The sequence below is a fragment of the Pelophylax lessonae genome (assembly GCF_965119305.1).
Source record: "Pelophylax lessonae genome assembly, chromosome: 8".
NCBI lineage: Eukaryota > Metazoa > Chordata > Amphibia > Anura > Ranidae > Pelophylax > Pelophylax lessonae.
The window spans coordinates 122,656,133-122,681,782 of record NC_138775.1 but is presented as its reverse complement, the minus strand read 5'-3'; the positions used below and the strand labels follow the sequence as shown (position 1 = coordinate 122,681,782).

General features: G+C 44.8%; 1 protein-coding gene across 1 annotated transcript in view; it reads right to left on the bottom strand.

Moving 5' to 3' along the window:
* SERHL2 (serine hydrolase like 2) overlaps nt 1-25,331 on the bottom strand; it is a gene marked incomplete at both ends in the record, with an annotated part of 881,593 nt that extends 856,262 nt beyond the window's left edge. The window contains 2 exons of the mRNA XM_082266295.1: nt 21,900-21,965; nt 25,131-25,331. Coding sequence (XP_082122421.1) covers nt 21,900-21,965; nt 25,131-25,331 — 267 coding nt within the window. The remainder of the gene's footprint in view (nt 1-21,899; nt 21,966-25,130) is intronic.
* Nucleotides 25,332-25,650: the final 319 nt, after the last annotated feature.

Here is a 25,650-nt window from a genome sequence, read left to right as displayed (position 1 = left end):
TCAATTCTTTTGTTTGGGGCCGGAGCCGACACAAGCATTCCTGTTCGACACTTAAGAATCCAACCACGCGCGGGGGGTATAGCGGTCCCTGATTTACGAGCGTATTACTTAGCGGCACAGCTTTCACATTTTCATTTCTACCACGGATAGGAGGCCTTGAGGTTTCGCGCTTTGCTATGTGTCGACCCGAATCAGGCTACTCATTCCCCAATGCAGGTCATTTTGCGGGGCCGGGTTCATCGTTGGTGGCGGTTGCGTCCGCTCCCTCGGTGGTCATGTACAGACGCATCTGGGAACTGTAGCGCAGGAGTTTGGGTTTTGGCGCGGTTCCACGCCTTTACTCCTTTGTGGCGCAACTCCTGTCTGCCCGAGCTGAGCTCCCTACCTGGGGCTGAGTTGTGGGCGGCGAAGGGAGTTGTGTTCCTGCACCAGGTGGTGCAGGGTTACGGGGTGTGCTCCTTTCAGTCAATGACAGCGCGGTTTGCGATCCTGCCCCACATGTACTTCGGGTATCTTCAGCTCAGGCATGTGTTATTAGCCCAGTTTCCCGATGGGGTTCCAGACCTGGTTGAGGCTCCGGCCCTTACTATTCTTATGGGTGAGGACCCTTCTAAGATGATCTCGGCCATGTATATGGAGCTGCGTTCGCGTGCCCGTCGAGGGGGTGGTGGAGAATCTACAAACGCAAGTAGAGTTCTGACGTCCCTCAATTGGACAACTCTGACTGGGATGCTATTTTGGACAACCCTAAATTGTCCTCCCCTAAACTCTCGGACCGGTTGACACAAAAAATTTGATAAGGTGTGGGGCTGCTGGGTGGAGGACTCCCGCACTGGTCAGTTGTGAAACCACCCCCCCCCCCCGCTTGCCTCACCCCATGGTCGTGTTAGTGGGTGGTTTTCCCCTGTGGGGCTGGGTTTGGGATCTCGGTTTAAGTGATGTTCTTTGTTTTTATGGGTTGTCTCCCTTGGGGTTGATGTTCCATATCGTTACTGTTGTTTGCTCCTACATTTTCCTGTATTGATATGATGTTTCTTCCTGTATCTCACATGCTCTTCTGCTCAGTGTGTTACTATTTTGTTTTCTGCTGCTGGACTATGTACTTAAGTTTGTTTTTCCAATAAACTGCATTTTGAAAGTCAAAAAAAAAAAAAAAGTAAGGGACCCAACACTGAACCTTGGGGTACACCACTGACAACCTTAGACCATTCAGAGTGAGAATCATTAACCACTAATCTCTGAATTCTATCTTTTAGCTAATTTTCTATCCAGTTACAAACTGATCTTTCCAAGCCTGTAGACTTTACCCTGCACATAAGCCGTGTGTGGGGAACTGTTGCAAACGCTTTTTCAAAATCCAAGTATACTACGTCCACAGCCACCCCTCTGTCAATAACTTCTCATCAAGATATAGAAATCTTACAGAATGACCTGAACAAAATAACAAAGTGGGCAACTACTTGGCAAATTAGGTTTAATGTGGAGAAATGTAAGGTACTGCGATTGGGGACTAAAAACATAAATGCAAAATACGCTTTAGGGGGGAACCTCTGGGGAAATCAAGAATGGAGAAAGATCTGGGAGTCTCAGTAGAAGATAGACTAATCAATAGTATTCAATGTCAAGCTGCAGCTGCCAAAGCCGGCAGAATATTAGCATGCATAAGGAAGGGGATTTATTCCAGAGATAAAGCAATAATCCTATCACTTTATAAAACCATAGACCAGCCACATCCGGAGTGCTCTGTCTAGTTCTGGTTGCCAATCCTCAGAAAGGATGTGTTGGAACTGGAGAGAGTCCAGAGAAGGGCAACAAAACTGATTAGGAGATTGGAGAGAAGAGACGCCTGAGAGGAGATATGATAGCAATTTACAAATACCTCAATGGTGATCTCAGCATAGAAAAAAAACGATTCAGTTGCAAGGAATGTAAGAGAACACGTGGCCACACAATGCGATTAGAGGAGAAGCAATTTAACCTCATGCTACGCAAGAGTTTTTTTACAGTAAGGGCAATAAGATTGTGGAACTCTCTTCCACAAATGGTGGTAACTGCGGGGAGTATGGGTTATTTTAAAAGACTCTTGGACGTACATTTCAAAGATCACAACATTCAGAAGTTTGGATGTCTTAAATTCAAAGGGAGCTGCTAGCAGCCCAGAGGGCAATTGATGCTTTCCAGCCGGATCTGAAGGGCTCTCATCTCCAGATTTGCTTGGACAATGTGACCACCGTTGCATATATCAACAAGCAGGGGGGAACAAGGAGTCCACCTCTACAGGCAATCGCAGTCACCATTTTTTCTTGGGCCGAGCAGATGCTAGCCTCAATCTCAGCCATATATCTGAAGAGGTCACTGAAAGAGAATTTAGCAAGAGTCCTTCCATTTTGTTTTAGCTGACATTTTGTGAACATTGAAATAATAAGTGTATGTCTCATGTATTTTGCTTAGAACGAGATAGAATTATTAGTTAGAACTGTTTATTCTTCTTGTGGCCCCCTTATCTTGTCTTTCCCGAGAAACAATAGCTGTACAGTTTGTACACAGCTGGCTTCTGGTGAGAAACAAGGCTAAATTACTTTTCCTTCTTTTTGCAGCATGATACAATGTATATTTGTGGTAACATTTCAAGGAGGCGTATCTGTATTTCCATTGTTCTTATGTTCTGAAAAGTTTACCTTATAAGCTGTGTGAAAATAAATCTTTAGTCAGATGGCTTTGAGCAATTGAATGCTGCGAGTGTCTTTGTTCAGAGTAATCTCCGGGCCCACTGGGACTTGTGGTACTACCAGGGCAGGTCAGAAAGTCTATACTTCACTGGGAGTGATCTAATGCCAACAGTAATGGAGGTCCCACCGAGATGGTCAACAACGCCCATGTCCGGTAAGTGTTGAAATTTTCCCTTTACCTTGCCGTGACCTCTGGGTCAACGACCATATGGTCTGGAGCAGTGGTCCTCGGGGGCCCACTGGCAGGCCGGGTTTGCAGGATAACTGAAATACATCCCAGGTGATGTAATTTGCTGCTCAGTGATTGTAGTACTCTAGTCTGCATCTCCCCAAGGTAATACTTGGGGTCTGGCCTATTGGTGGGCCCTGGGAGCCGGAGTTGGGGACCACTGGTCTAGAGTAATACCTGTTGGCTGTATAGACTTGATAAGTGTTTGGGGAAAACTAAAGAGGCCCTGGGAGGGTCCCAGGTCCTGAGTGACCTGATAGGTTGTGGAAACCTATAATAGACATAGATGGGATCTATATTGAAATATTATAAACGGTACTGTGAAAATTGACTGACCATTTGTAATCCACGAGACTCAGATCTTTTTCTCTCCATTGCTTATTCTTTTCTGTCGCATAGAAGTATAGGATAATTTGCATTGTTTGTCTGTAATGGTAGGAAAACTTTCTTGATAGCCACTGTACCTGGGAGGTATTGGTCAAGACTCAATTTAAAAATACATAAGTGGCTTGAGGGAGGGTTTTGAAACCATAAAGGGTTACTAAGTAACAAGTGATTATGTGAATGTGTAAATCCTTGAGATATGTTTAATTGAATGAGAGAATGTTGGTATTTGTTTATTGCTTTGTTATGTAAATGGCCGGGAATATTTGGTGAGTAATATTCCTGGAAGTAAATTAAGGTAGAGGTTATTATTTCAGGACGGTTTACCTAAAGTTAAAGTATTAAGAATTAATGTACATTGTTATGTAAAATGTATTGAAGGTTTTAGCCTAGGAGATATTAACCGCTTGCCGACCGCCGCAAGTACATATACTGCGGCGGTCAGCCCCGTGCAGGAAAAAGTGACGTATGGGTACGTCACTCGCCTGTGAGCCAATAGGGGGTGAGCGCGCGCCGCCGGAGGCGCGCTCCCGCCCCTGCTTGTTCACGGTCACCTCCGAGCAAGTGACCGGCAGACCCGATGTCCGCCGGTCACTCGCGATCGTCAGTTACAGAGGGAGAAAGGCAGGCGGCTAATGTAAACAAAGCCGCCTGTCATTTTCCCTTGTGTAACAGCAGAGATCATACGGTCCTGCTATGTAGGATCGTAGATCTCTGCTGTTACATGAAAAGCCAAATCCCTGCACAGTTAGAAACACGCCCCTAGGAACACACTTAACCCCTCCTTCTCCAATAAAGTTAACCCCTTCCCTGCCAGTGTCATTTTTACAGTAACAGTGCATATGTATAACACTGATTACTGTAGTAATGTCACTGGTACCCCCAAAAGTGTAAAAAATGTCCGTCAAGGGTCCGATCTGTCCGCCGCAATGTCGCAGTCCTGCAAAAAAAAAGAAAAAAAAAAAAAAAATCGCAGATCGCTGCCATTACTCGTTAAAAAAAAAAAAAAAACGTCAAAAATATTTCCCGCAAACCAATCAAAATACGCTTATTGCGATTTTTTTTACCAAACATATGTAGCAGAATACAAATTGGCCAAAAATGTTAAAAACATTTTAATTTTTACTTTTTTTTGGGGGGGGGGGGGGGAATTTCATATAGAAAAATGTGAAAATATTGTTATTTTTTCAAAATTTACGCTCTTTTTTTGTTTATAGCGGATGATCAAAAAATCGTACAGGTTTAATAAATACCACCAAAAGAAAGCTCTGTTTGTGGGAAAAAAAGGACGTCAAATTAGTTTAGGTACAGCGTCGCACAACCGCGCAATTGTCCGTTAAAGTCAGGCAGTGCCGAATCGCAAAATAGGGCCTGGTCAGGAAGGGGGTAAAATCTTCTGGGGCTTAAGTGGTTAAGAGTCAGGTATATCACAGAAAAGAAAGCTTTGTAATCTGTCCGTATTCTCTGTCAAGGAGAGATATTTGTGATATCCTTGGGAATGGGGAAAAGTCAGTCTAAGAACATCCCCCCACCCGAACCAGGGGAGACAGCAAAGTATATGTCGCCCGGGTATCGGGTGGATATACATATAGAGACCCTTGGGTCGATAATTTAGCAATCTGGATAGAGATTAATAAAACAGACAAGAGGACAAAAAGGCCGAAAGGTAACCTGAAAGGCAAAGAATTATTAAAGAAATATGCCTTCAGACAGCAGCATTCTGGGCATATATAATGTATTTTAGGTGGTGCCCCCTCCTTAATTATTCAGAACGGAAGGATTGGGAAGACAAGGATTTCGGGCACACTATATCAATAAAATTAATTTTAAGACTCAGATAAAATCAAAAATCATACAAACAAGCATGTGTTGAATAAAAAAGAACCTATAATTAGGTCCATAAGGTAATGTATACACGGTACGCAATAGATGAGATCACAATTTTCATACAGAATAATGTAAAAGATGTTAACAATTTGAACAGTCAAAAATACTTCACATCAGGAGATTCCTGCTGATGGATACCCGAAGACACAAGGTACCGCCCAACCGGGTCAACTGATGTCGTATTCGAATATTCACCATAATATGTTTAGTGTTTTGCTCAACATGTTTCGCTTTGTTTCAAAAAGCTTCGTCTGGAGCTATTACTAGAATTTTCTGTATATTGTATAGTGAGACACAAGTCTAAACATCCTTGGTAAATAACGAGGAGGATTGCTGTGGGCTTACAGGAGACTCATGTAATATTGAGTAGTCGTTTAGAAAACGATAGGGATAGTCTGATTCTGATCGATAGCCATGAGACTGAATACTTGCTATATTTCATGGTGGCGGTTTCCCATCCGGGGAGGAAGTCTGTGTAGGTGAACAGGAGCTCAACGTGGGTATTTACCTTGCTGGGTCTTATCTGCTGGGACCTGAAATATAGCAAGTATTCAGTCTCATGGCTATCGATTAGAATCAGACTATCCCTATCATTTTCTAAACGACTACTCAATATTACATGAGTCTCCTGTAAGCCCACAGCAATCCTCCTCGTTATTTACCAAGGATGTTTAGACTTGTGTCTCAATATACAGAAAATTCTAGTAATAGCTCCAGACGAAGCTTTTTGAAACAAAGCGAAACATGTTGAGCAAAACACTAAACATATTATGGTGAATATTTGAATACGACATCAGTTGACCCGGTTGGGCGGCACCTCGTGTTTTCGGGTATCCGTCAGCAGGAATCTCCTGATGTGAAGTATTTTTTACTGTTCAAATTGTTAACATCTTTTACATTATTCTGTATGAAAATTGTGATCTCATCTATTGCGAACCATGTATACATTACCTTATGGACCTATTATAGGTTCTTTTTTATTCAACACATGCTTGTTGTATGATTTTTGATTTTATCTGAGTCTTAAATAAAAATTGATTTTATTGATATAGTGTGCCCGAAATCCTTGTCTTCCCAATCCTTCCGTTCTGAAAGGCAAACAAGCTCTAGGTCTCCACGCCGTGGAGAAACTGAGATTCTGCTCAAATACAGAAAAACCACATCTGGGTCATTCGGGATGTCCACCCCCGTTTGCCCCTGGTGCCCCCATTGCTAGTCTATATCCTTCACTTGCCACAGCAATCGCCTGTAAGCAGAAGTCAAGTGAAACCGTCCTGGAATTTTGGGTTTAAGGGTCACCAAGGAATGGCACAGTCTCATGATTCAGACATTTATCAATAATTTAAAGTCCCAATACATGTGAATTGTGAAACAGCAAGTTTCAGACTGGACAAACAAAGACATGGATGGTTTCCAGGAAGCCATAACAGAAAAGGATGCAGCGGGATGTTTTGATCTCCCCAGAGAGAAACAGTCCGTTGTTACACATTTTCAGACACCCTTTTAGGGATCGCTATTAAAGTGCAAGAGGCAGGGGGGGATTCAGGGGCAGAGCAGGGCATTCTCAGAATAGGCTGTGGGGATCCAAATCACTTCAAAAAGGGACTGCCCTTATGAGGACCATTGTGTCGGTGATTCATCCGCAGCTGACCAGCCACAGCAACAGAAGCCTAGAGTTAAATTTAACATTAACTGGCAGCCCCAACATCCGCAACAATGATGGTGCCCAGAAGGTGGAGACCCGGCATTTCCCCTTGTGTCTCTCAATCATCAACTGTCTCTCAATCATCAACAACTGCCTATGATTTCACTTTGTGTAGATGGCATGAAATCTTCCGGTTCTCGTGGATTGTGGAGCGATTTGCAGCTCCATATAACAAGAATTCTGGAATGGAGAGACATTGGAAGCCGAACCTCCAACGGCAATTAATGGGATCCCCACCAAGACATTTAGAACCCCCCCTTTACCAATTGTAGATGAGTCAGGAGAGTACTCAATCATTTGTCACGGTTTCAGAATAATACCTAGGTGCCCGCTTAGTTTGTTAGAGAGGATGAAATCAGGCATACATTCGACAGATTCTCGGCCGAAGGTACATTTAAATTGTACTAAAAGCCCCTGTACCCCACTGCGCCCCTGTTTTTTTGTTGTTCTAAATATTCATTTTCCAAGCTAGACATACATAATTGTTTGAAGCTGCGATGTTGACCTGGAAGTTGGTACACTCCTAGGGAGGGGTGGTTTCCACATTCCTAGGGAGGGGGGTCACTTCTTGCGGGGAGCTTGTGGGCCTATGGGTCCCAGCATTCCCACACATATGCAATAATTTTTTTATGGAATTTTTGGAGTTTTGCCATTTATACATTTGTGCATAAAGCATAGGAACCTCTGGGAAGAGTAATAATAATGAATAAAAACAGTTATCAGGCAAAACATCGTTTGCCATAGTCGGCAGGATAATTTGAAGTTATTTTTTATAAAATCATAGATAATGGAAAATTACATTTTGCAAATGGGTTCCTATGTAAAAGGGAGCTCTGGCGCAAAATTTTAAAAAATTGTCTACTTGCCAAGAAAGGGTTCAAACGTAAATATCTTTGCTCCTGTTATAATTATGGAATTTATTTTTGGACAGGAAGGGTTACCGCAATTAGTGATACCATTGAACCCTATTGGCACCGAGCCAAAAGTTTCAAATCAGATTAACTTTTTATCTGATTACAGTTTTTGAGTGATATTTTAGGGGTGTCCTCTATTGAAGGAGGGGAACCTCTGGTCAGGTTTTTGTAAGATTGGCACGAGGCCAAAAGTTTTTAGTAAGATTGGCATGGAGCCAAAAAAGTTTTTAGTTTTATCTGATTGTTTTAGTTTTATGTAATTGTAGTATGCAAGTGGTATCTGATGTGCCATCTCTACTGATAGCAATACCATCCGATGCTACCCACTTTACAGTGATTGGTTGAAGTAATGCGTTTTTTTTTTTTAGCGTCCTAGTGGACGAGGAGACACAGCCATCTTTGTTTCTTGTTTTTTGGTCCAGATAACTGACCTGGTGTAGAAATGCCTCAGGGCTAAGTAGACAGTTCAGTAGTCTGCTCTATAGTTCTCCAGACCACGCAAGAGGGGATGGACACCTGCTCATGCGTCAGTCCCACTACAATATGTGGATAACATATGTAGTCCCTCTGTGGAGGCCAGTCAGAGCAAGTGAGTTTATTGAGAAATGTACATGTATGTGGACACAAAGTGTCACAGGAATAATGACAATGGTGCCAGGAAAGTGTTGTTTACCTTGGTTTTGTTCTCACAGAGGGGGAAAGGAGAATCAGTCACAAAAGAGCTGCGGCTCTAGTGGGTCTTGCCAGCCCACAGTGGGTCTTGCCAGCCCACTGAACCAGGATCATTGATTGCAATGGATGCGACTGCTCCTATTCTATGACAACATTTTGAGACAAGACAAAGGTCCAGAAATGTTGAATGCCTTTATGTATCTGAAAAAATGCTATGGTTGTAGCGCCTGCACTGGGCCTCCCAAATCATGGAAAAATGTTTTGTGTTTATGCAAGGGACAATTGTAAGACCATGACAGGTGTACTTGCCCAGGAGTATGGTGGTAGACTTTGCCCTATAGTTTTTGTCTAAAGATGGTCGCAGTCCAGGTCTAAAGGCATGCCTGAAGTGACTCCAAACATAGCACATAGCATCTTGTGAGATGGTAATAGGGATGGCCACATAATTTGCCCTTGGTAGGCCACAGTGTTAAATGGGTTACTGGGATTAAAGGGTGTGTTACACCACAACATGATTGTATAGACATAATATATCTGGAAAGCCATAGAGGGAGCAGAGGATGTTTTTGTAGATTCCTGCTCCAGGCCAAAAGATCACACATTATTAGAGCTACAAACGCATGCTACAGAACAGGTTTAAGGAATTAGGTGATGATTTAGAAAAAAGTTGAGAATAGCCTTTTTCTAAAGAGGGGAGATCTTGTATCCCCGCAGCTAGCGCCCCACTGTCTATTGCCTAGTATGATGGAATAGGACACAGGGGGCAGGGGGTGGTAAAGAACATATGAAGTATTACTGAAGTTGTTTTGCATTTACAGGCCTAAATTAGTGAAAGCATATGTTGCTAGGTGCATCACCTGTATTAGGAAAAACACAAACAAACACATAAGGCCAAACATGAACATCTACAAATAGATTTCACACATAAGCCCAACACAGGGTAGAAACAAGAGTTAATAGTGGACATGTTCAGCAGATGAGTAGAAGCTTTTAGGAGCACAAAAGGGAGATGCCCACGCGGTGGCACGCATCCTCAATCGGGAGATTATTCCTGGATGGGGATGCCTGCTTTGAATTAGGTCCAGCTTTAATATTAATAATAATGTGTTATAGTCTCTGAAATTAGCAAAATGACTGTATTCATAGAAAGGAACTTTGGCAAGCTGTGGATTTTGTTGATGGCACTAGTATTTTTAGTGTTCATCCCAACCTGAGTCACATAACTAACTGTATATATCACCCAGCGGATCTGGGGCCCCTTGGAGGAATTTGTGGGACCCCTACAGTCACCAGCCCAGACATAGTATCAGAGATGCCTCAGAAAAGGAATAAAAGAGCCCTGTCCCACAGTTCACCCTCCCATGACACAATTTTGGTATAATGATGGAAGATTAGGCCCAGGAACTGTATTTATATGTGTCACGGACAAATATTGGGGAGACAATTGTGACTATTGGGGATCAGTGGGTTGGAACACAGGAGACGATTAGGAGTACAAACCTACTACTAGCAAAACACATAAGCAGAATGACGATTGTTAAACATGTTCCCAAGCAATTTAGACTGACCATAGAAAATCCTAGCCCAGAAGATAGTGGAACTTACGTTTTGGGTATCTGGTGAAGATCAGGGTACACTAGCTTCAGAAAGCCTTTTCAGCTAAGAGATATGTATGGCTCTTCTGAATGGCCATCACAGGTACAAGAGACGAATCCTTTAAGGCCCCGTGTGCAGACTGGGAGAAATAGTAGCTATAGCAGATCCCACTTTTGAGGATACTATGGCCATAGAGACAAGGTTCTCTGATGTAAACTTATGGTTAGAATGGATGAGGTATAGTGCTAGCTCACATAACATGTCAGATTGTTATGTCTGTGGAGGAGCTAGGCCGCACTTAGGTACGGTGCCCCTTAACATCCCTGAGAATGTAGAAACTTTTCTTACCAATACCTCTAGTAACCAGTCTAACTGTGAAACATGGAAAAAAGGAATATCCCATTATAACTAAAAAAATCTAGGCCCAGTGGATCTATCACCATTTACCCAGGTTAGATATGATGCTTGCAGAGGAAGGAGGTGTCTGTCACATGATAAAGAAAATAGGTACATGCTGCACATACATCCCCAGTAATACTGGTCCCAATGGAAAGGTCACATTAGCTTTCCGAAAGCTAGAGAGTTTTTCGGTTGAGCTTAAGAAGAATTCAGGCCTTACCAATTCATGGGATGAGTTTTTCTCGGGATCAGGTATTTTAGTATGGTTAAAGGGGATCGCTACCAGCATAGTCTTAGTGGTAGTTTTCATTTTATTTTTGTATGCATTTGTCAAGTGCGCTATGGTATGCTTAGCAAAATGTGTTACACCCACTCCTCATATGTATATACAATACTTACAGGCTAGACGCCATGAAAGAGATTAGGGATGCACCGAATAATCAGCGGCCGAACATTATTCGGCCGAAAATAGGGAAAATGGCACTTTCGGTGTTCGGCCGAATAAATCAAAAGGCCGAATAATTTAAGCCGAACAATGTCTCTCACCTCATTGCGGCTCGTGGTCCTCTATTATGTCCTCTGCAGTAACCCTCTGATATGTATGCATTCTCTGTAGCTTCCACCCTGACCGCGGCTCGCTTCGCCCTTCCCGCTGGTGTCCTGTCCGGCCGCGTAGGGGGGTGTGACGTCACGCGCGCGTCCCGCCCCCTGCTCCTGACTGGCGGCTCCTTCACACTTGGTCCACGCCCCGCCCCCCCTGTTCGCGGCATTTGGCTCTGGCTGCAGTTATAGAGGTATGTGATGTGCAGCTGAGCACATTTGGGAGAGAAGAATACAGTTGCTGGCAGCTGCACAAGCATTAGTGTGCAGACTGCCATATGTTGTTGCCACAGTGCCCTATAAAGTGCCCCTTGACATAAAATGTGGCCATCAGCGTGCCCCTTATTTTATGCTAAGGGACATGCTGATGAGCATATTTTATGTTAAGGGGCACGCTAATGGGCATATTTTATGTTAAGAGCAATGCTGATTTAAATGTTTTGTTTTGCCCATCAGAGTGCCCCCTAACATAAAATGTGCCCATCAGCGTGCCCCCTGACATAAAATGTGCCCATCAGCGTGCCCCCTGACATAAAATGTGCCCATCAGAGTGCCCCCTAACATAAAATGTGCCCATCAGAGTGCCCCCTAACATAAAATGAGCCCATCAGCGTGCCCCTTATTTTATGCTAAGGGACATGCTGATGAGCATATTTTATGTTAAGGGGCACTCTGATGAGCATATTTTATGTTAAGGGGCACTCTGATGGGCATATTTTATGTTAAGGGGCACGCTAATGGGCATATTTTATGTTAGAAAATGCGAAACACCGCGTTCGGTATTCGGCCTTCGGCCAAGCATTTTATTATTATTCGGCTTCGGCTTCGGGCCAAGAATTTCATTTCGGTGCATCCCTAAAAGAGATATCGCTTTATAGGGAAACATGTTCATGTTTCAAGAGCAACTAGAAGCTATCTCCCAGATGACATTCCAGAATAGAATGGCTCTGGATATGATCCTTGTAGAAAAAGGGTGATACCTGTATACATATTGATAAAGTAGATAGATGTTGTACTTACATTCCTTACATTACATGGCCCCAGAGGTAAGGTCACTCTGGCCATTAAGAATTTTGGCATGGACAGCCCTTGGGACCAGTATTTTAGGTGATTTAACAGTTGGAAGCAAGCTTTGGTATAGTTAGGAATTATTATTATAATCGGTATCATCATGCTTTGTATGGTACCCTGCTTTAAGAAAATGCTTAGTAAAGGTATAGACAATATATCCATGTATACACAGTAATGTTGCAGGACTAGATAAAACCACCCTCTTACCGCACACTTCACCCTCTTCCTTAGACTATAAAGGTTATGTAAAGCAATTTAAGGATAAAAGAAAGAATCTTATCATTTAGGTGGGCAGGGTGGGTCCTTTTTGTATAACAAGGAAGCCCAAAGGACTAATGTCGCCCACCTCTGTTTTAATTACCAAGGAGACAGTTTGTCCCTTGATGACACCGTAAGCATAATAAGAGAAAATCATTGTAAATAAATTCATAATTTTCAAGAGGGGATTGAAAGAGAATTTAGCAAGAGTCCTTCCATTTTGTTTTAGCCAACATTTTGTGAACATTGAAATAAGTGTGTCTCATGTATTTTGCTTAGAACGAGATAGAATTATTAGTTAGAACTGTTTATTCTTCTTGTGGCCCCCTTATCTTGTCTTTCCTGAGAAACAATAGCTGTACAGTTTGTACACAGCTGGCTTCTGGTGAGAAACAAGGCTAAATTACTCTTCCTTCTTTTTGCAGCATGATACAATGTATATTTGTGGGAACATTTCAAGGAGGCGTATCTGTATTTCCATTGTTCTTATGTTCTGAAAAGTTTACCTTATAAGCTGTGTAAAAATAAATCTTTAGTCAGATGGCTTTGAGCAATTGAACGCTACGAGTGTCTTTGTTCAGAGTAATCTCTGGGCCCGCTGGTACTTGTGGTACTACTGGGCAGGTCAGAAAGTCTATACTTTACTGGGAGTGATCTAATGCCAACAGTCACAGAACTCACTAGCATATTTCCTCAGTCGTTAGCGACTATGTCACGATGAATGGTCTCTCAGTCAAGAGGTTTTTGCAGCCATCATTTAAAGGTGGGGAACACCGGAGATAGATCTGTTCAGATCCCAGGAGAACTGCAAAGTCACAAAGTTCTCCCAGGAAATCAGGCAGTGGGAATAGATGCTTTCACCAGTCTGTGGGTGTTCAGTCTCTTTTGCTTTTCCCCTGCTTAGGCTAATTCCAAGCAGTACTCCTTAAAATCCTCTTGAAAAGAACCAGACAGATTCCAGTGACCCCCTTCTGACCAAAGATGCCATGGTTCTCGCTGTTGCAGTACCTGTCTGTAGTCCCTCCAGTCCATCTCCCAGAGAGGGAGGATTTGATCTTGCAGGGGCCAGTTCTTCACCCACAGGTGACAACTTTTCAAGCAGAAGGCATCATGGGCAAAAAAAGCTGGTACTTCAGCAGGAAAAATTTGCACAGCCACTACATGGTCCAGCTACTCTACCTTTTGTGAAGCCTGGATCTGCTTTCAAGCAAAGATCAGGCGTGTGGATGTAAGGTCCTTCAGGCAGTGGCCCCTCCCTAAGGGGTAAGTTCTTGCTCATCATAGTTACATAGAGAGGTCGAAAAAAGACATCAGTCCATCCAGTTCAACCTATGATGTGTGTGTGTGTGTGTTTGATGTTAACTGTACATTGTATACCCCTTTATGTTGTGGTCTGTAAGGTGCCCATCTAATAGGTTTTTGTTAGTGGACCGTCTCGCTGGGACGCACAAGACCTGGAACGCCCTGAGTCCCAGCTTCCCCTTGGCTTACAGCACACCCATCCCGGGTGGGGGGTGATCAGTTTCGGAATGGCGCCCACCTGGTACCGTGGTATGGTGAGTAAATTATCCCCCCCAAAAAAAACCCAGAAGTGGGCCCTTCCCTGGAATAGTCTGACCTTAGGGGCTCCCAGGCCAGTCTTTGGCTCTTCTTATACAAGTTTCCTCCATTCACCTTCATTGAGCAAACTCTGATGGGTACAATCATATCTTTCTCAAGAACGTGACAGACTGGAACTCAAGCCTACTTGGCTATCATGCTTATCACATTATAATTAAGATCTCTGGTGACCCAATGTCATCCTACATCGTTTATATATTTTCCAGGGCATGGTAATTTCTTACAAAAAGCAGAGTGAGTGTAGTATCACATAATCAGGCAAAGCAAGGAGAGGAGCCTCGTTCAATGCATTTTGCTCTATAAGCTTCCTCAGGGGCTCTAGGAGGTGCATTGGAGTATGGTTGCTGGAAAAAAAAAATGGATTTTTCTTACCGTAAAATCCTTTTCTCCGATGTTCATTGATGGACACAGAATCCAACCCCTCTGCTTGCAACAAAACTGAATGCCTATCGTAGTTCATTGACAGACACAGCTCCAGAATCATAGAGAATAGCGCACACATACAAAAGAAAAAAAAAAAAAAAAGTTGCTTTCAAATCTTGCAAGCCTACTTAAAACACCTGCTCCTAATAAGTAAATATGGGAATTTAGTCAAACCATATGGCCATATTGTGCTTAAGCCCACCACTGCGTCAAAGTACCCCATTTTCAGTGGGTCCTACGCTATTCATAGAAAAGATAAGGTACTTTGACGCAGTGGTGGGCTTAAGCACAATATGGCCATATGGTGTGACTAAATCCCCATATTTACTTGTTAGGAGCAGGGTTTTTTAAAGTAGCCTTGCAAGATTTGAAAGCAACTTTTTTGTGTATGTGTGCGCTATTCTCTATGGTTCAATTTGTATATTGGTCTTTATAGCAGCACCAACCTTAGAAATGTGTGTTTAGGGTGTGCCCCCCAATATCTTGTTTGTTACATGTTGAGTCCTGACCAGACTTCCAGGTGGAGCACCCCACTCTCCCACACCAGTACCTCATTATCATTGTCAACTTGTGAGTAATCATAGGAGGGGTCCCTTTATATTGCAGTTTTAGCAGAGGAATCTGCAGCTAGCAAACCTCTCCCATGTAAGGAGTGAGTATGCCCCATGGTTTCGAGAAGTGAAATTTATCTTTTCTATGAATAGTGTAGGACCCACTGAAAATTAGGTACTTTGACGCAGTAGTGGGCTTAAGCACAATATGTCCATATGGTGTGACTAAATAACCATATTTACTTATTAAGAGCAGGTGCTTTAAGTAGGCTTGCAAGATTTGAAAGCAACTTTTTTGTGTATGTGTGCGCTATTCTCTATGGTTCAATTTGTATATTGGTCTTTATAGCAGCACCAACCTTAAAAATGTGTGTTTAGGGTGTGGCCCCCAATATGTTGTTTGTTACAGCTCCAGAATCTTCTTGACCATTGGGTAATGCTGCCCCCTACAGGAGTAGGACACTAGGCAAGGAAAAGCTTTACCACGCCCATGGGGCAGTCCCAGGGGGTATACTCCCACTTCCTGCCATAGGCATTAAGTTTTGTTGCAAGCAGTGTCAGAAGAAAAATAACCCAATTCAATAGAGGGGTGGGTGCTGTGTCCGTCAATGAACATCAGAGAAAAGGATTTTACAGTCAGGCAAAAATCCAAATTTTCTCTTTCGTTTAGTGACGGACACAGCTCCAGAATCTTCTTGACCATTGGGATGTCCCAAAGCAGTGTAAAAACATGAGGGGTGGGGGAAAAAAAAACAGCAGAAAAAAATCCCAAAGGCTAAACCTAGCCAACCAGGAACAACTGTTTTTTTAACACCTGGAACGCCCTGAGTCACAGCTTCCCCTTGGCTTACAGCACACCCATCCCGGGTGGGGGGTGATCGGTTTCGGAATGGCGCCCACCTGGTGCCGTGGTATGGCGAGTAAATTGTCCCCACCAAAAAAACCCCGGACGTGGGCCCTTCCCTGGAATAGTCTGACCTTAGGGGCTCCCAGGCCAGTCTTTGGCTCTTCTTATACAAGTTCCCTCCATTCAACTTCATTGAGCAAACTCTGATCGGTACAATCACATCTTTCTCAAGAACGTGACAGACTGGAACTCAAGCCTACTTGGCTATCATGCTTATCACATTATAATTAAGATCTCTGGTGACCCAATCACTACATCCTACATCGTGAGTGAGTGTAGTATCACATAATCAGGCAAAGCAAGGAGAGGAGCCTCGTTCAACGCATTTTGCTCTATAAGCTTCCTCAGGGGCTCTAGGGGTGCATTGGAGTATGGTTGCTGGAAAAAAATGGATTTTTCTTACTGTAAAATCCTTTTCTCTGATGTTCATTGATGGACACAGCACCCACCCCTCTATTGAGTTGGGTTATTTTTCTTCTGACACTGCTTGCAACAAAACTGAATGCCTACGGCAGTTCATTGACAGACACAGCTCCAGAATCATAGAGAATAGCGCACACATACAAAAGAAAAAAAAAAAAAAAAAAAAAAGTTGCTTTCAAATCTTGCAAGGCTACTTAAAAACACCTGCTCCTAATAAGTAAATATGGGAATTTAGTCATACCATATGGCCATATTGTGCTTAAGTCCACCACTGCATCAAAGTACCCCATTTTCAGTGGGTCCTACACACAATTTTCTCTTTCGTTTAGTGACGGACACAACCTACCCAACCAGGAACAACTGGAGCTCACCTGAAAAAAAAATTAAATAAATAAAAAACACACCATACACCCTCAAAAGAGGACTAGTCCTCTCAAACAGCAGCCTGCAAAACCTTGCGGCCAAAAGCAGCATCCGCAGATGCCAACACATCCATGTAATTTTTTGTGAAAATGCGAACAGACGACCAAGTGGCCAACCTTGCAAACCTGCATCACTGACGCCTGATGGCGGAAGGTCCAGGAGGCACTAAGTGCCCTCGTAGAATGCTTAGGACACAGGGAAGGCAACACAATGTCTTCATTCATACGGAAACCTTAGAGACAACCTTAGGAAGGAACGACTAACAAGGGTGAAGCACCACTTTATCGCTGTGAACCACCAAATAAGGTGAAAGACAATACAAAGCTGCAAGCTCCAACACCCTGTATGCAGACGTAATTGCCAACAACAAGGCTACCTTCTTGAACAATGAAAGCAGAGGAATCTCGCAAATCTTTTCAAAAGGCGGTTGTAACGGACCGTTTCAGCAGACAAGGGGTTAAAATCCGTTTAGGCGATATGCCCCTTTCTGAGAGACAGGCACAGCTACTTGCAGGACACCAAACTCCCGAACTGGATACAAAATAGCACTCCAACCTGGAACCTCACGAATAGCTGCTAGCAGACGAACAGGAAAAGCATACATCCGCTTACACTCCTAGCAATCAGTCTCCAACAGCCTACAGTGAATCCCCCCAAGAACGAGACAAGGCTTAAATCCACACAAACACATTATATACACTATCAGATAATGTGAGTCTCATTGCATTAGCATATGCAGATAGATTTGTAAACAGGCACAAAACAACACTAAACTAATTATCTAGCCACCTGGCCAGAACAATGCAAAGTCATTAGCATGTAAGAATGGAACAGGAATACTTAGCACACCCGACAATAGGTGAATGCAAAGCCACCTCAGACCAAAAGCAACATTTTCATAACTTCTAAAATATGCATCACATTCAAATAAAACTTACATTTTCAGAATCAGCATACTTCAAATTAGGGCTGGGCGATATGGCTGAAAACTGTATCACGATATCAGTGTTTCATATCGGTCGATATTGATAATTATTGATATTTTTTATTACCCATTTAAAATAAGGACCCTAGGGTGAGAATGTAGGGCGGCGGGCATGGTACAGGAGAATGCAGGGTGACTGGCATGGTGCAGGAGAATGCAGGGCACTGGCATGGTGCAGGAGAATGCAGGGCACTGGCATGGTGCAGGAGAATACAGGGCACTGGCATGGTGCAGGAGAATGCAGGGCACTGGCATGGTGCAGGAGAATGCAGGGTACTGGCATGGTGCAGGAGAATGCAGGGTACTGGCATGGTGCAGGAGAATGAAGGGTACTGGCATGGTCCAGGAGAATGCAGGGTACTGGCATGGTACAAGAGGATCCGGGGTTGTGGGCATACTACAGGAGATGCAGTGCTGTGGGCATGGTACAGGTAGACCATGCCCGCAGCACTGCATCCCTTGTAGTGTGTCCGCAGCCCTGCATAATGGCAGGTAGTGAAGCTGTTTCACTTACCTGTTCCAGAGGCGCCTTCATTTTAAAAATGGCGCCTCCCGGCGCCGCCACGTCATTGCGCACGCGCCGCCACCGCTCGTGTAATTTCGGCTATTCCCGGCCTCTCCCGAGCGGCGGCGCGTGCGCGGTGACACGTATGCGACGGGTGGCGCCATTTTTAAAGCTTAAACCCGTCGGAGCGGACTTTTCGTTTTATCATTCACAGTCTTTTATTGCTATCGAAAATGTCACTATCGCGATACATATCGGTATCGTTTTATCGCCCAGCCCTACTTCAAATGCAAACATAACCAAAAATCATAGAAATCCCTCCAGGGGTTAAAAAGTTAGACGGAAGTCCTTTTCTGACCGACCGCAGGCACATTTTCATGCCCAAATACAGTCTTAAAGGGGTAAAAGCCCCTAGGTCCATAGTCATATTGCAGGAGGCAAGCAACCAGGCTTCTCCAACGCCCAGTGGCGAGATTGGTCTCGTCACAGCAGTTTCTGAAGAACTGACAGTACCAAATTGAGATCCCATGGAGGCAACAGAGACCGCACAGGTGGAGCCAAGTGGTGAACCCCCTGAACAAAGGTGCAAATCAAGAAATGCGTAGCCAAAAGGACGTTGAAAGAAAAATTGCCAAGGTCAGGCGCTGTTCCACACCTCTTTGGAGGAATGCCAAAAATCGAGCCACCGAAAATTAACCCAGAGACTCATACCACGCAATGTACAACTTTTACAATGGTAAATCTTCCTATTGGTAGATTTTCTATTTTTTTCTTTTAACAGTGTGGGAATCATCCAGTCAGACAAACCTCTATCCTTCAGCACCTTGCTTTCAACAGCCAAGCCGTTAAAGCCAGTGACCGTTAAGCAGGATGAAAGATCGGCCCTTGGGCAAAATAGGTCTTTTTTGAGAGGGAGTCGCCAAGGGACATCGGTGACCAGCCGTACTAGATCCGCGTACCAAGACCGGCAAGCCAGTCTGGGGCCACTAGTCTGACTGGAGTTCCTTCTGCCTTGATCCTCTGCAGAAGTCTTGGCAGAAGTTTTAGAGGGGGAAAAGCGTATATCACATGGTAATGGTCCCAAGGAGCATCCAGTGCATCTGTGGCATCTGCTAGAGGATCCAGAGACCTTGCCACAAATCTTTGCACCTTCTTGTTGAGACGAGAGGCCAACAGGTCCTCCTCGGGAGTTCCCCCACCGGAGACATAGCTGATGAAACACCTCCAGATGAAGGGACCATTCTCCCTGGTCCACAAGGCCTGTCGACTGAGGTAATCAGCCTACCAATTTTCCACCCCTGGAATATGCACAGCAGAGAGATCTGTAACAAAACGTTCTGCCCACCTTAGAAAGCCTGCTACTTCCCAAACAGCTAGGACACTTTTTGTGCCCCCTTTGTGATTGACATATGCCATGGCCGTGGCCTTTTCGGATTAAATCCGTACCGGACACCCCTGAAGACAAACCGTCCAATGGGCCAGACAAAGTCAGTAAATATCCAAAGAGAAAAAGTGACCGCACTCAAAAGGTAGATCAACTTGAAGTGTTTATTCCGTAGAAAACAACAGTGCATCGAACTGACATGGACACGGTTAACGCGTTTCCCGACTCTATGGGTCGCTTACTCATAACGCCAGACAAAGTCAGTACATTGATCGGTAGTCTGGACTCCTCCAGAGTCCAAACCCCGTGGCCAAGACACATTCTGTGCCCAAGACACCTCCCCACCCGAGAAGGCTGGCATCTGTGGTGACCACCGTCCAGTACAGGGGAAGGAAGGATTTTCCCTGTCGAAAAGCAAAATCAGGGACCCTCTCGTACTCCGGCTTAGCAGAATCAGATTGTCTAGAGACTGTGGATTCTTGTCCCACTTAGCAAGAATCTCTCTCTCTGCAGAGGTCTCGTGTGGAACTGTTCAAACAGAACCGCCTTGAAGATAGACCCCATCAGGCCCAGCACCCGCATGCAAGTCCTGAGAGACGGCTGACTGCTGGACAACAGAAGTCGAATCCTGCAACTTCTGGAGCTTATCCAGTGGAAGATAAACCAAAAAATAGGGGTGGACCACCCCTACTGACCCCTACTGAAGAAGTCAACACCCACGGTGAGGCGCCAATGTCACGGGTATAGGGGGCGGAGCCTGCGTGCTGCAAGCCATCTCTTCCTGTTTACACTATATGCTGACTGCTATGCGCTGCGGAAGCGCCACCCTTGTGAGTAATACTCTTATGAATTGAATAAAGTAGCTTGCTGAACATTTCAGAGAGCACTAGATCTGTTCATTTTGTTCCCTATATGTATTATGCGCTGGTAATCGCTCTGGAGGTGAAATGCTGTTTAAAGCCTATGTGATCCGAAGATCTCAGTGCTTTACTAACGCTGTTACTGACCCATCTCTGGGTCTGTAGTGGAGGTGAGAGACTGATTCACCTGGTGGTGGGATTTCACTGTTCACAGAAGCACGTATTTACGTTTGCACCTGATTATTCTTTTGGACACATGGGAATAGATTTACCTTTGGATTAATTTACTATATTGACACTTGAGATGTATGCATTATTTATGGACACTGACTTTTGAGTTTGTGAATCACCATATGTGCACTTCTTTGACTGGCGCATCACTATTTTTTGGTTTATTTTACTTTGATTGTGAGGTGTAGGCACATTAAGTGTATGCTGCCGGTCTCTTTATTTGATTAATTTGTTTTAATTGAATTATAGCACATTTATTATATGCAATATTATTTATCATACATTTTTTTGCGCTGCTAGTTTTTGTTATATTTTTATCCAGTGGAAGAAACACCCTGGTTGAGTCCGAGTCCAGAGTACAACCCAGATAGTCCAAATTGGTGGATGAAACCAGAGCAGACTTCCTGGAAATTCAATGTCCAACCGAACTCCTGCAGAATCCGCACAGTGATGTCCAGGTTGTCCTTTAGAGCAGTCTGAGACTCTGCTCGCAGAAGATTGTCCAGGTAACCCAGTACCGCTGTTGCAACAAAGCTAACACCAGGGCCAACACTTTTGTGAATACCCGAGGAGCTTAGACCAAAAGGTAACGCCAATAATTGATAATGTTCCTCGCCAACGGTAAAGTAGAGGAAGCGCTGATGCAGGACATATATTGGGATATGGAGGTAAGCGTCCTTGATATCGATAGAGGCCAGAAGATCCCCTTGATGAAGGGATGCCACTACCGTACAAACAGACTCCATCTGGAACTTCTGTACCCGAACAAAGTGGTTCAGGGCTTCGACCGAACTTTGCCTTCTTGCTGGGAATCGTAAACAGGTTTGAATAAAAACCCCAAAAATGTCCAGAGTTTGGAACCGGTACAATCATCAATTGTAGTAGCAAATCTTGTACAGCCCCAAAGAGGTGGTCTGGGGAAAAACGCTGGTTGGAAGGAAAAAAAACCTCTGGAAGATAAGACCAAAATTCGATCTTGTAACCAGACCAAATCAGCTCATGGACCCACCTGTCTTGAATAAGAGAGATCACCGGTCCAGAAAAAAAATGAAGACGTTCCCCCACTCCAGATTCTGGGGAGGGCACCCCTTCAGGCAGAAGAGGGCTTGTCTGCAGGTCTGGAAGCACCTGCTCGTAGCTTACCAGGCCGGGGCCTCTTGGAACCTCCGGAGACGGTCCTAACGGATTTGGATCCTTTGTCTTGAGACTCTGAGGGACGAAAAAGCCGCTTATGAGCTGAGAAAAAGGACCACGTCTGCGACAAGACTCCTTGCCCCGAAAGCCTGTGGGAGAAGAGTACTTCCCTCCTGTGACTCTCTTAATGATTTCATCCAGGGAAGACCCAAACGATCCCCCACAAAGGGGAGATTCGATAAGGCCTTATTGGAAGCTTGGTCCGCAGACCAGCATTTCAGACATATCATGCGTCAAAGGAGCACTGTCATGGACAGCCGAGAAACTAAGGGAGCCGCATTACAAATAAACGAACCCCCGAATCAACTGGTCCGCTAGCCCCGCAAAAGCAGGGGGAAGATGTCCCCCCCCCTCCAGATCCTGGCGCAAAAGCTTAGCCCACTCCGTCAAGGTCTGGTACACCAAGGCAATGGTGAACACCGGCCTAAGGACTGAACCAGCCATAGTAAACATGTGGGGGACCAAGGTCTCCACTTCCCTATCAAAAGGGTCCTTAAAAGCCGGAGACTCCTCCACCAGAATTAGAGTGGATTTGTTCAGTCTGGAAATCTGGGAATCCACCACAGGTGGGACCGTCCACTTTAACAGGGACTCCTCAAAGGGGTACCTTCTAGAGAAACGCTTTAGGAACTGCCACATTGCGTTTAGGGCAGCCCCACTGACTCGCGAAAATTTTGTCAAAGCAGGCGGCCAGATCAGACTCAGAATCTGAGGAGACAGAGGAGGCAGGTGAAAGTGGTGGACGCTTTTTGCTGGTCTGTTTTTGCGGGACCATATCAACCTTAGAGACTAAGGAATTCAAAGCCGCCACAATTGCAGACAGGGTGGACTGGGACCCAGAAGGACCCGCCGTCTCTGAGATGCCATCAGAGGGGGGGAGGTGACACCCGCGCCGCTGCGCTAGCGGCACCACAGGTCCGAGCACAACTTAACTCCTGCTATAGCAGAGAGAGAGGGAGAGCCACAAGGCACCCACAGGGACTCCCCAGAGCAGAGTGCCAGATGCTGTACACCATGTGGCGATCAGAGAGAAAGAGGAAGTCCAGGAGTCAGTACTAGAGGTTCACCACCACAGTCACTGCCCACAAGGCTCCAAAAACATGGCCACCTAAACTCCGAAAGGCCACTACTTACCATACCATGGAATTGGGTAGGCACCGCTCCAGGCAGACCACCTCTCCATCGGAATGGGGGTGCTGCGGACAAGGAGGCACGCTGCGTCTCAGGCCTAGTCCAGGTCGTATGTGCCCTTGCGAGACATTTAACTCACAGGCAAGCCCCCGTCCAGTGGGGCTATGTCACGGCCGACCTAGTGCAGAGCGGAGGTCTGCACACACATGCTGGCTGGACTAGGAGGAGCATAAGGATCTAGAATATCCAGTCCGTCGCCCAGTCCAGCAGTTGATTGTAGTTCTCACAGGAACAGAAAATAACAAAATAGGAAAAAACCTTAGTTACTTACCGGTGACGGTATTTCTAAGAGCCTTTCAGGACAGCACCTGGAGAGAGCGCAGCTCCACCCAATCCACAGGAAACACTGCAAATAAAAACTCCTCCTCTTCCACCATGCCTCAGTCATAGAGTAGCCTCCGACATGCTGGAAAACTAACATAAACAACTACCACAGGTTAAACATTTACAAATTATATTATAAACAAAACCAAGGGGGGTAGCTGCTGCTGTCCTGAAAGGCTCTTAGAAATACCGTCACTGGTAAGTAACTAAGGTTTTCTCAGGTCGCCTTTCAGGACAGCACCTGGAGAGGATAAGCGAGTAACTTACACTTAGGGTGGGACCACTGCCTGCAGAACCCTTTCTGCCGAAGGCTTGATCCTGAGCTGACAACAAGTCCAACCTGTAGTGTCTAATAAAGGTTGAAAAGCTGGACCAGGTAGCTGCCTTGCAGATCTGATCAGGCGAAGCACCGGCTCTTTCAGCCCATGAGGTTGCCACAGACCTTGTAGAATGCGTCAAGATGCCTTCTGGAGGTTCTTCTCCTTGAGCTATATAAGCCTGTCCAATTGCCCATCTGAGCCATTTGCCGAAAGTGCTCTTTGATGCTTTTTCTCCTATACGGGACCCTGAGAAGATGACAAATAATGTGTTTGTCTTTCTAAATTCCTAGTTACCAGGAGGAACTGAAGTAAGCATCTCCTCACGTCCAAGGTATGAAAGGATCCTTCCCGAGTATTACTAGGAGTTGAGGAGAAGGTTGGTAAGACAATTTCTTGTGATCTATGAAAAGATGAAGAAATCTTTGTTAGAAAGGCTGGGTCCGTTCTTAGGACTACTCGATCTGCAAAAATTGTCAAAAAAGGGTCAAACTGAGAGGGCCTGGATCTCACTGATCCTTCTAGCCGAGGTTATTGCTATCAAAAAGATAGTCTTCAAAACTAAATTCTTCAGAGAAGCCTCTTTTAAAGGTTCAAAAGGAAACTTAGTCAGACCTTGTAACACAATGGTCAAATCCCATTCGGGAAATACTTTAAGGGCTATTGGCCTAATGCCTTGAAAAATCTAATGATTAGAGTCTCTTCGGACAAAGTCTTTTCGAAAAAAACTGAAAGTGACGCTACTTGCGTTTTTAGAGTGCTCGCTGCTAGTCCTTTCTCCATTCCCTCATGGAGGAACTCTAGCACTGAAACTAAATTCTTTAATTCCAAATTCTTACTGGAACACCAGAAGTTATATTTTCTCCAGACTTTCATGTAAATATCCCTAGTCACCTTCTTCCTGCTGGAGAGAAGGGTAGAGATAACTTTTTCCGACAGGCCTCTGGCTCTTAAGAGGTCTTCCTCAGTAACCACGCTGTCAGTTGTAGGCGGTCCAGTTCTGGATACACCAGGTTCCCTTGTGTCAAAAGATCTCTCCTGGACGGGAGTCTCCAGGGAGGTTCTGAGGCAAGATTCAGCAGGAGGGCGAACCAAGGTCTCTTTGGCCAAAAAGGTGTAATCAGAATCAAGTTGGTCTTTTCTTCCCTGAATTTTTTGAGAACCAACGGAATCAGCTGGAATGGAGGGAACGCATAAGACAAAGGGAAGTCCCATGGATGAGCTAGAGCATCCAAGCCCCAGTCCTGATCCTCCCTGTGTAGGGAAAAGAATCTTTGGACTTTGGTGTTCTGTTGACAAGCGAACAGATTTGGGGAAGACCCCAAGCTTCCACAATCTGCGTAAATACCTCTTGGTTCAGACTCCATTCTGATTCCAACACCTTTCTCCTGCTCAGCAAATCTGCTAGGAGGTTTTGTGATCCCTTCAGATGTACCGCTGTCAGAGAGGCCAGATTTTTCTCCGCCCAGGAGAGTAGCTGGATTGCCAGGTCTGATAGCTGTCTGCTTCTTGTGCCTCCTTGCTTTGACACATAGGCCACCGCAGTCATGTTGTCCGACAGAACTTGCACATGATGGCCCTTGACTGTCTGTTGAAAGGACCAAAGACCCAGAAGGATGGCTTTCAACTCCTTTCAACTCCCGCCAGTTGGATGATTTCCTGGACTCTGCTTTAGACCATGTTCCTTGCATTGTCCGACCTTCCAAGTGGGCTCCCCAGCCCCATGCACTGGCATCCGTGGTCAGACGTTTGTTCGTCTGGAAAGTCCATTGCAGACCTTCTTCCAGATTTCTGGAATTTCTCCACCACCACAGAGATCTTTTTGCTTTCGTGGTGATTCTGATGGATTTCTCCAGATGTTCCGGATA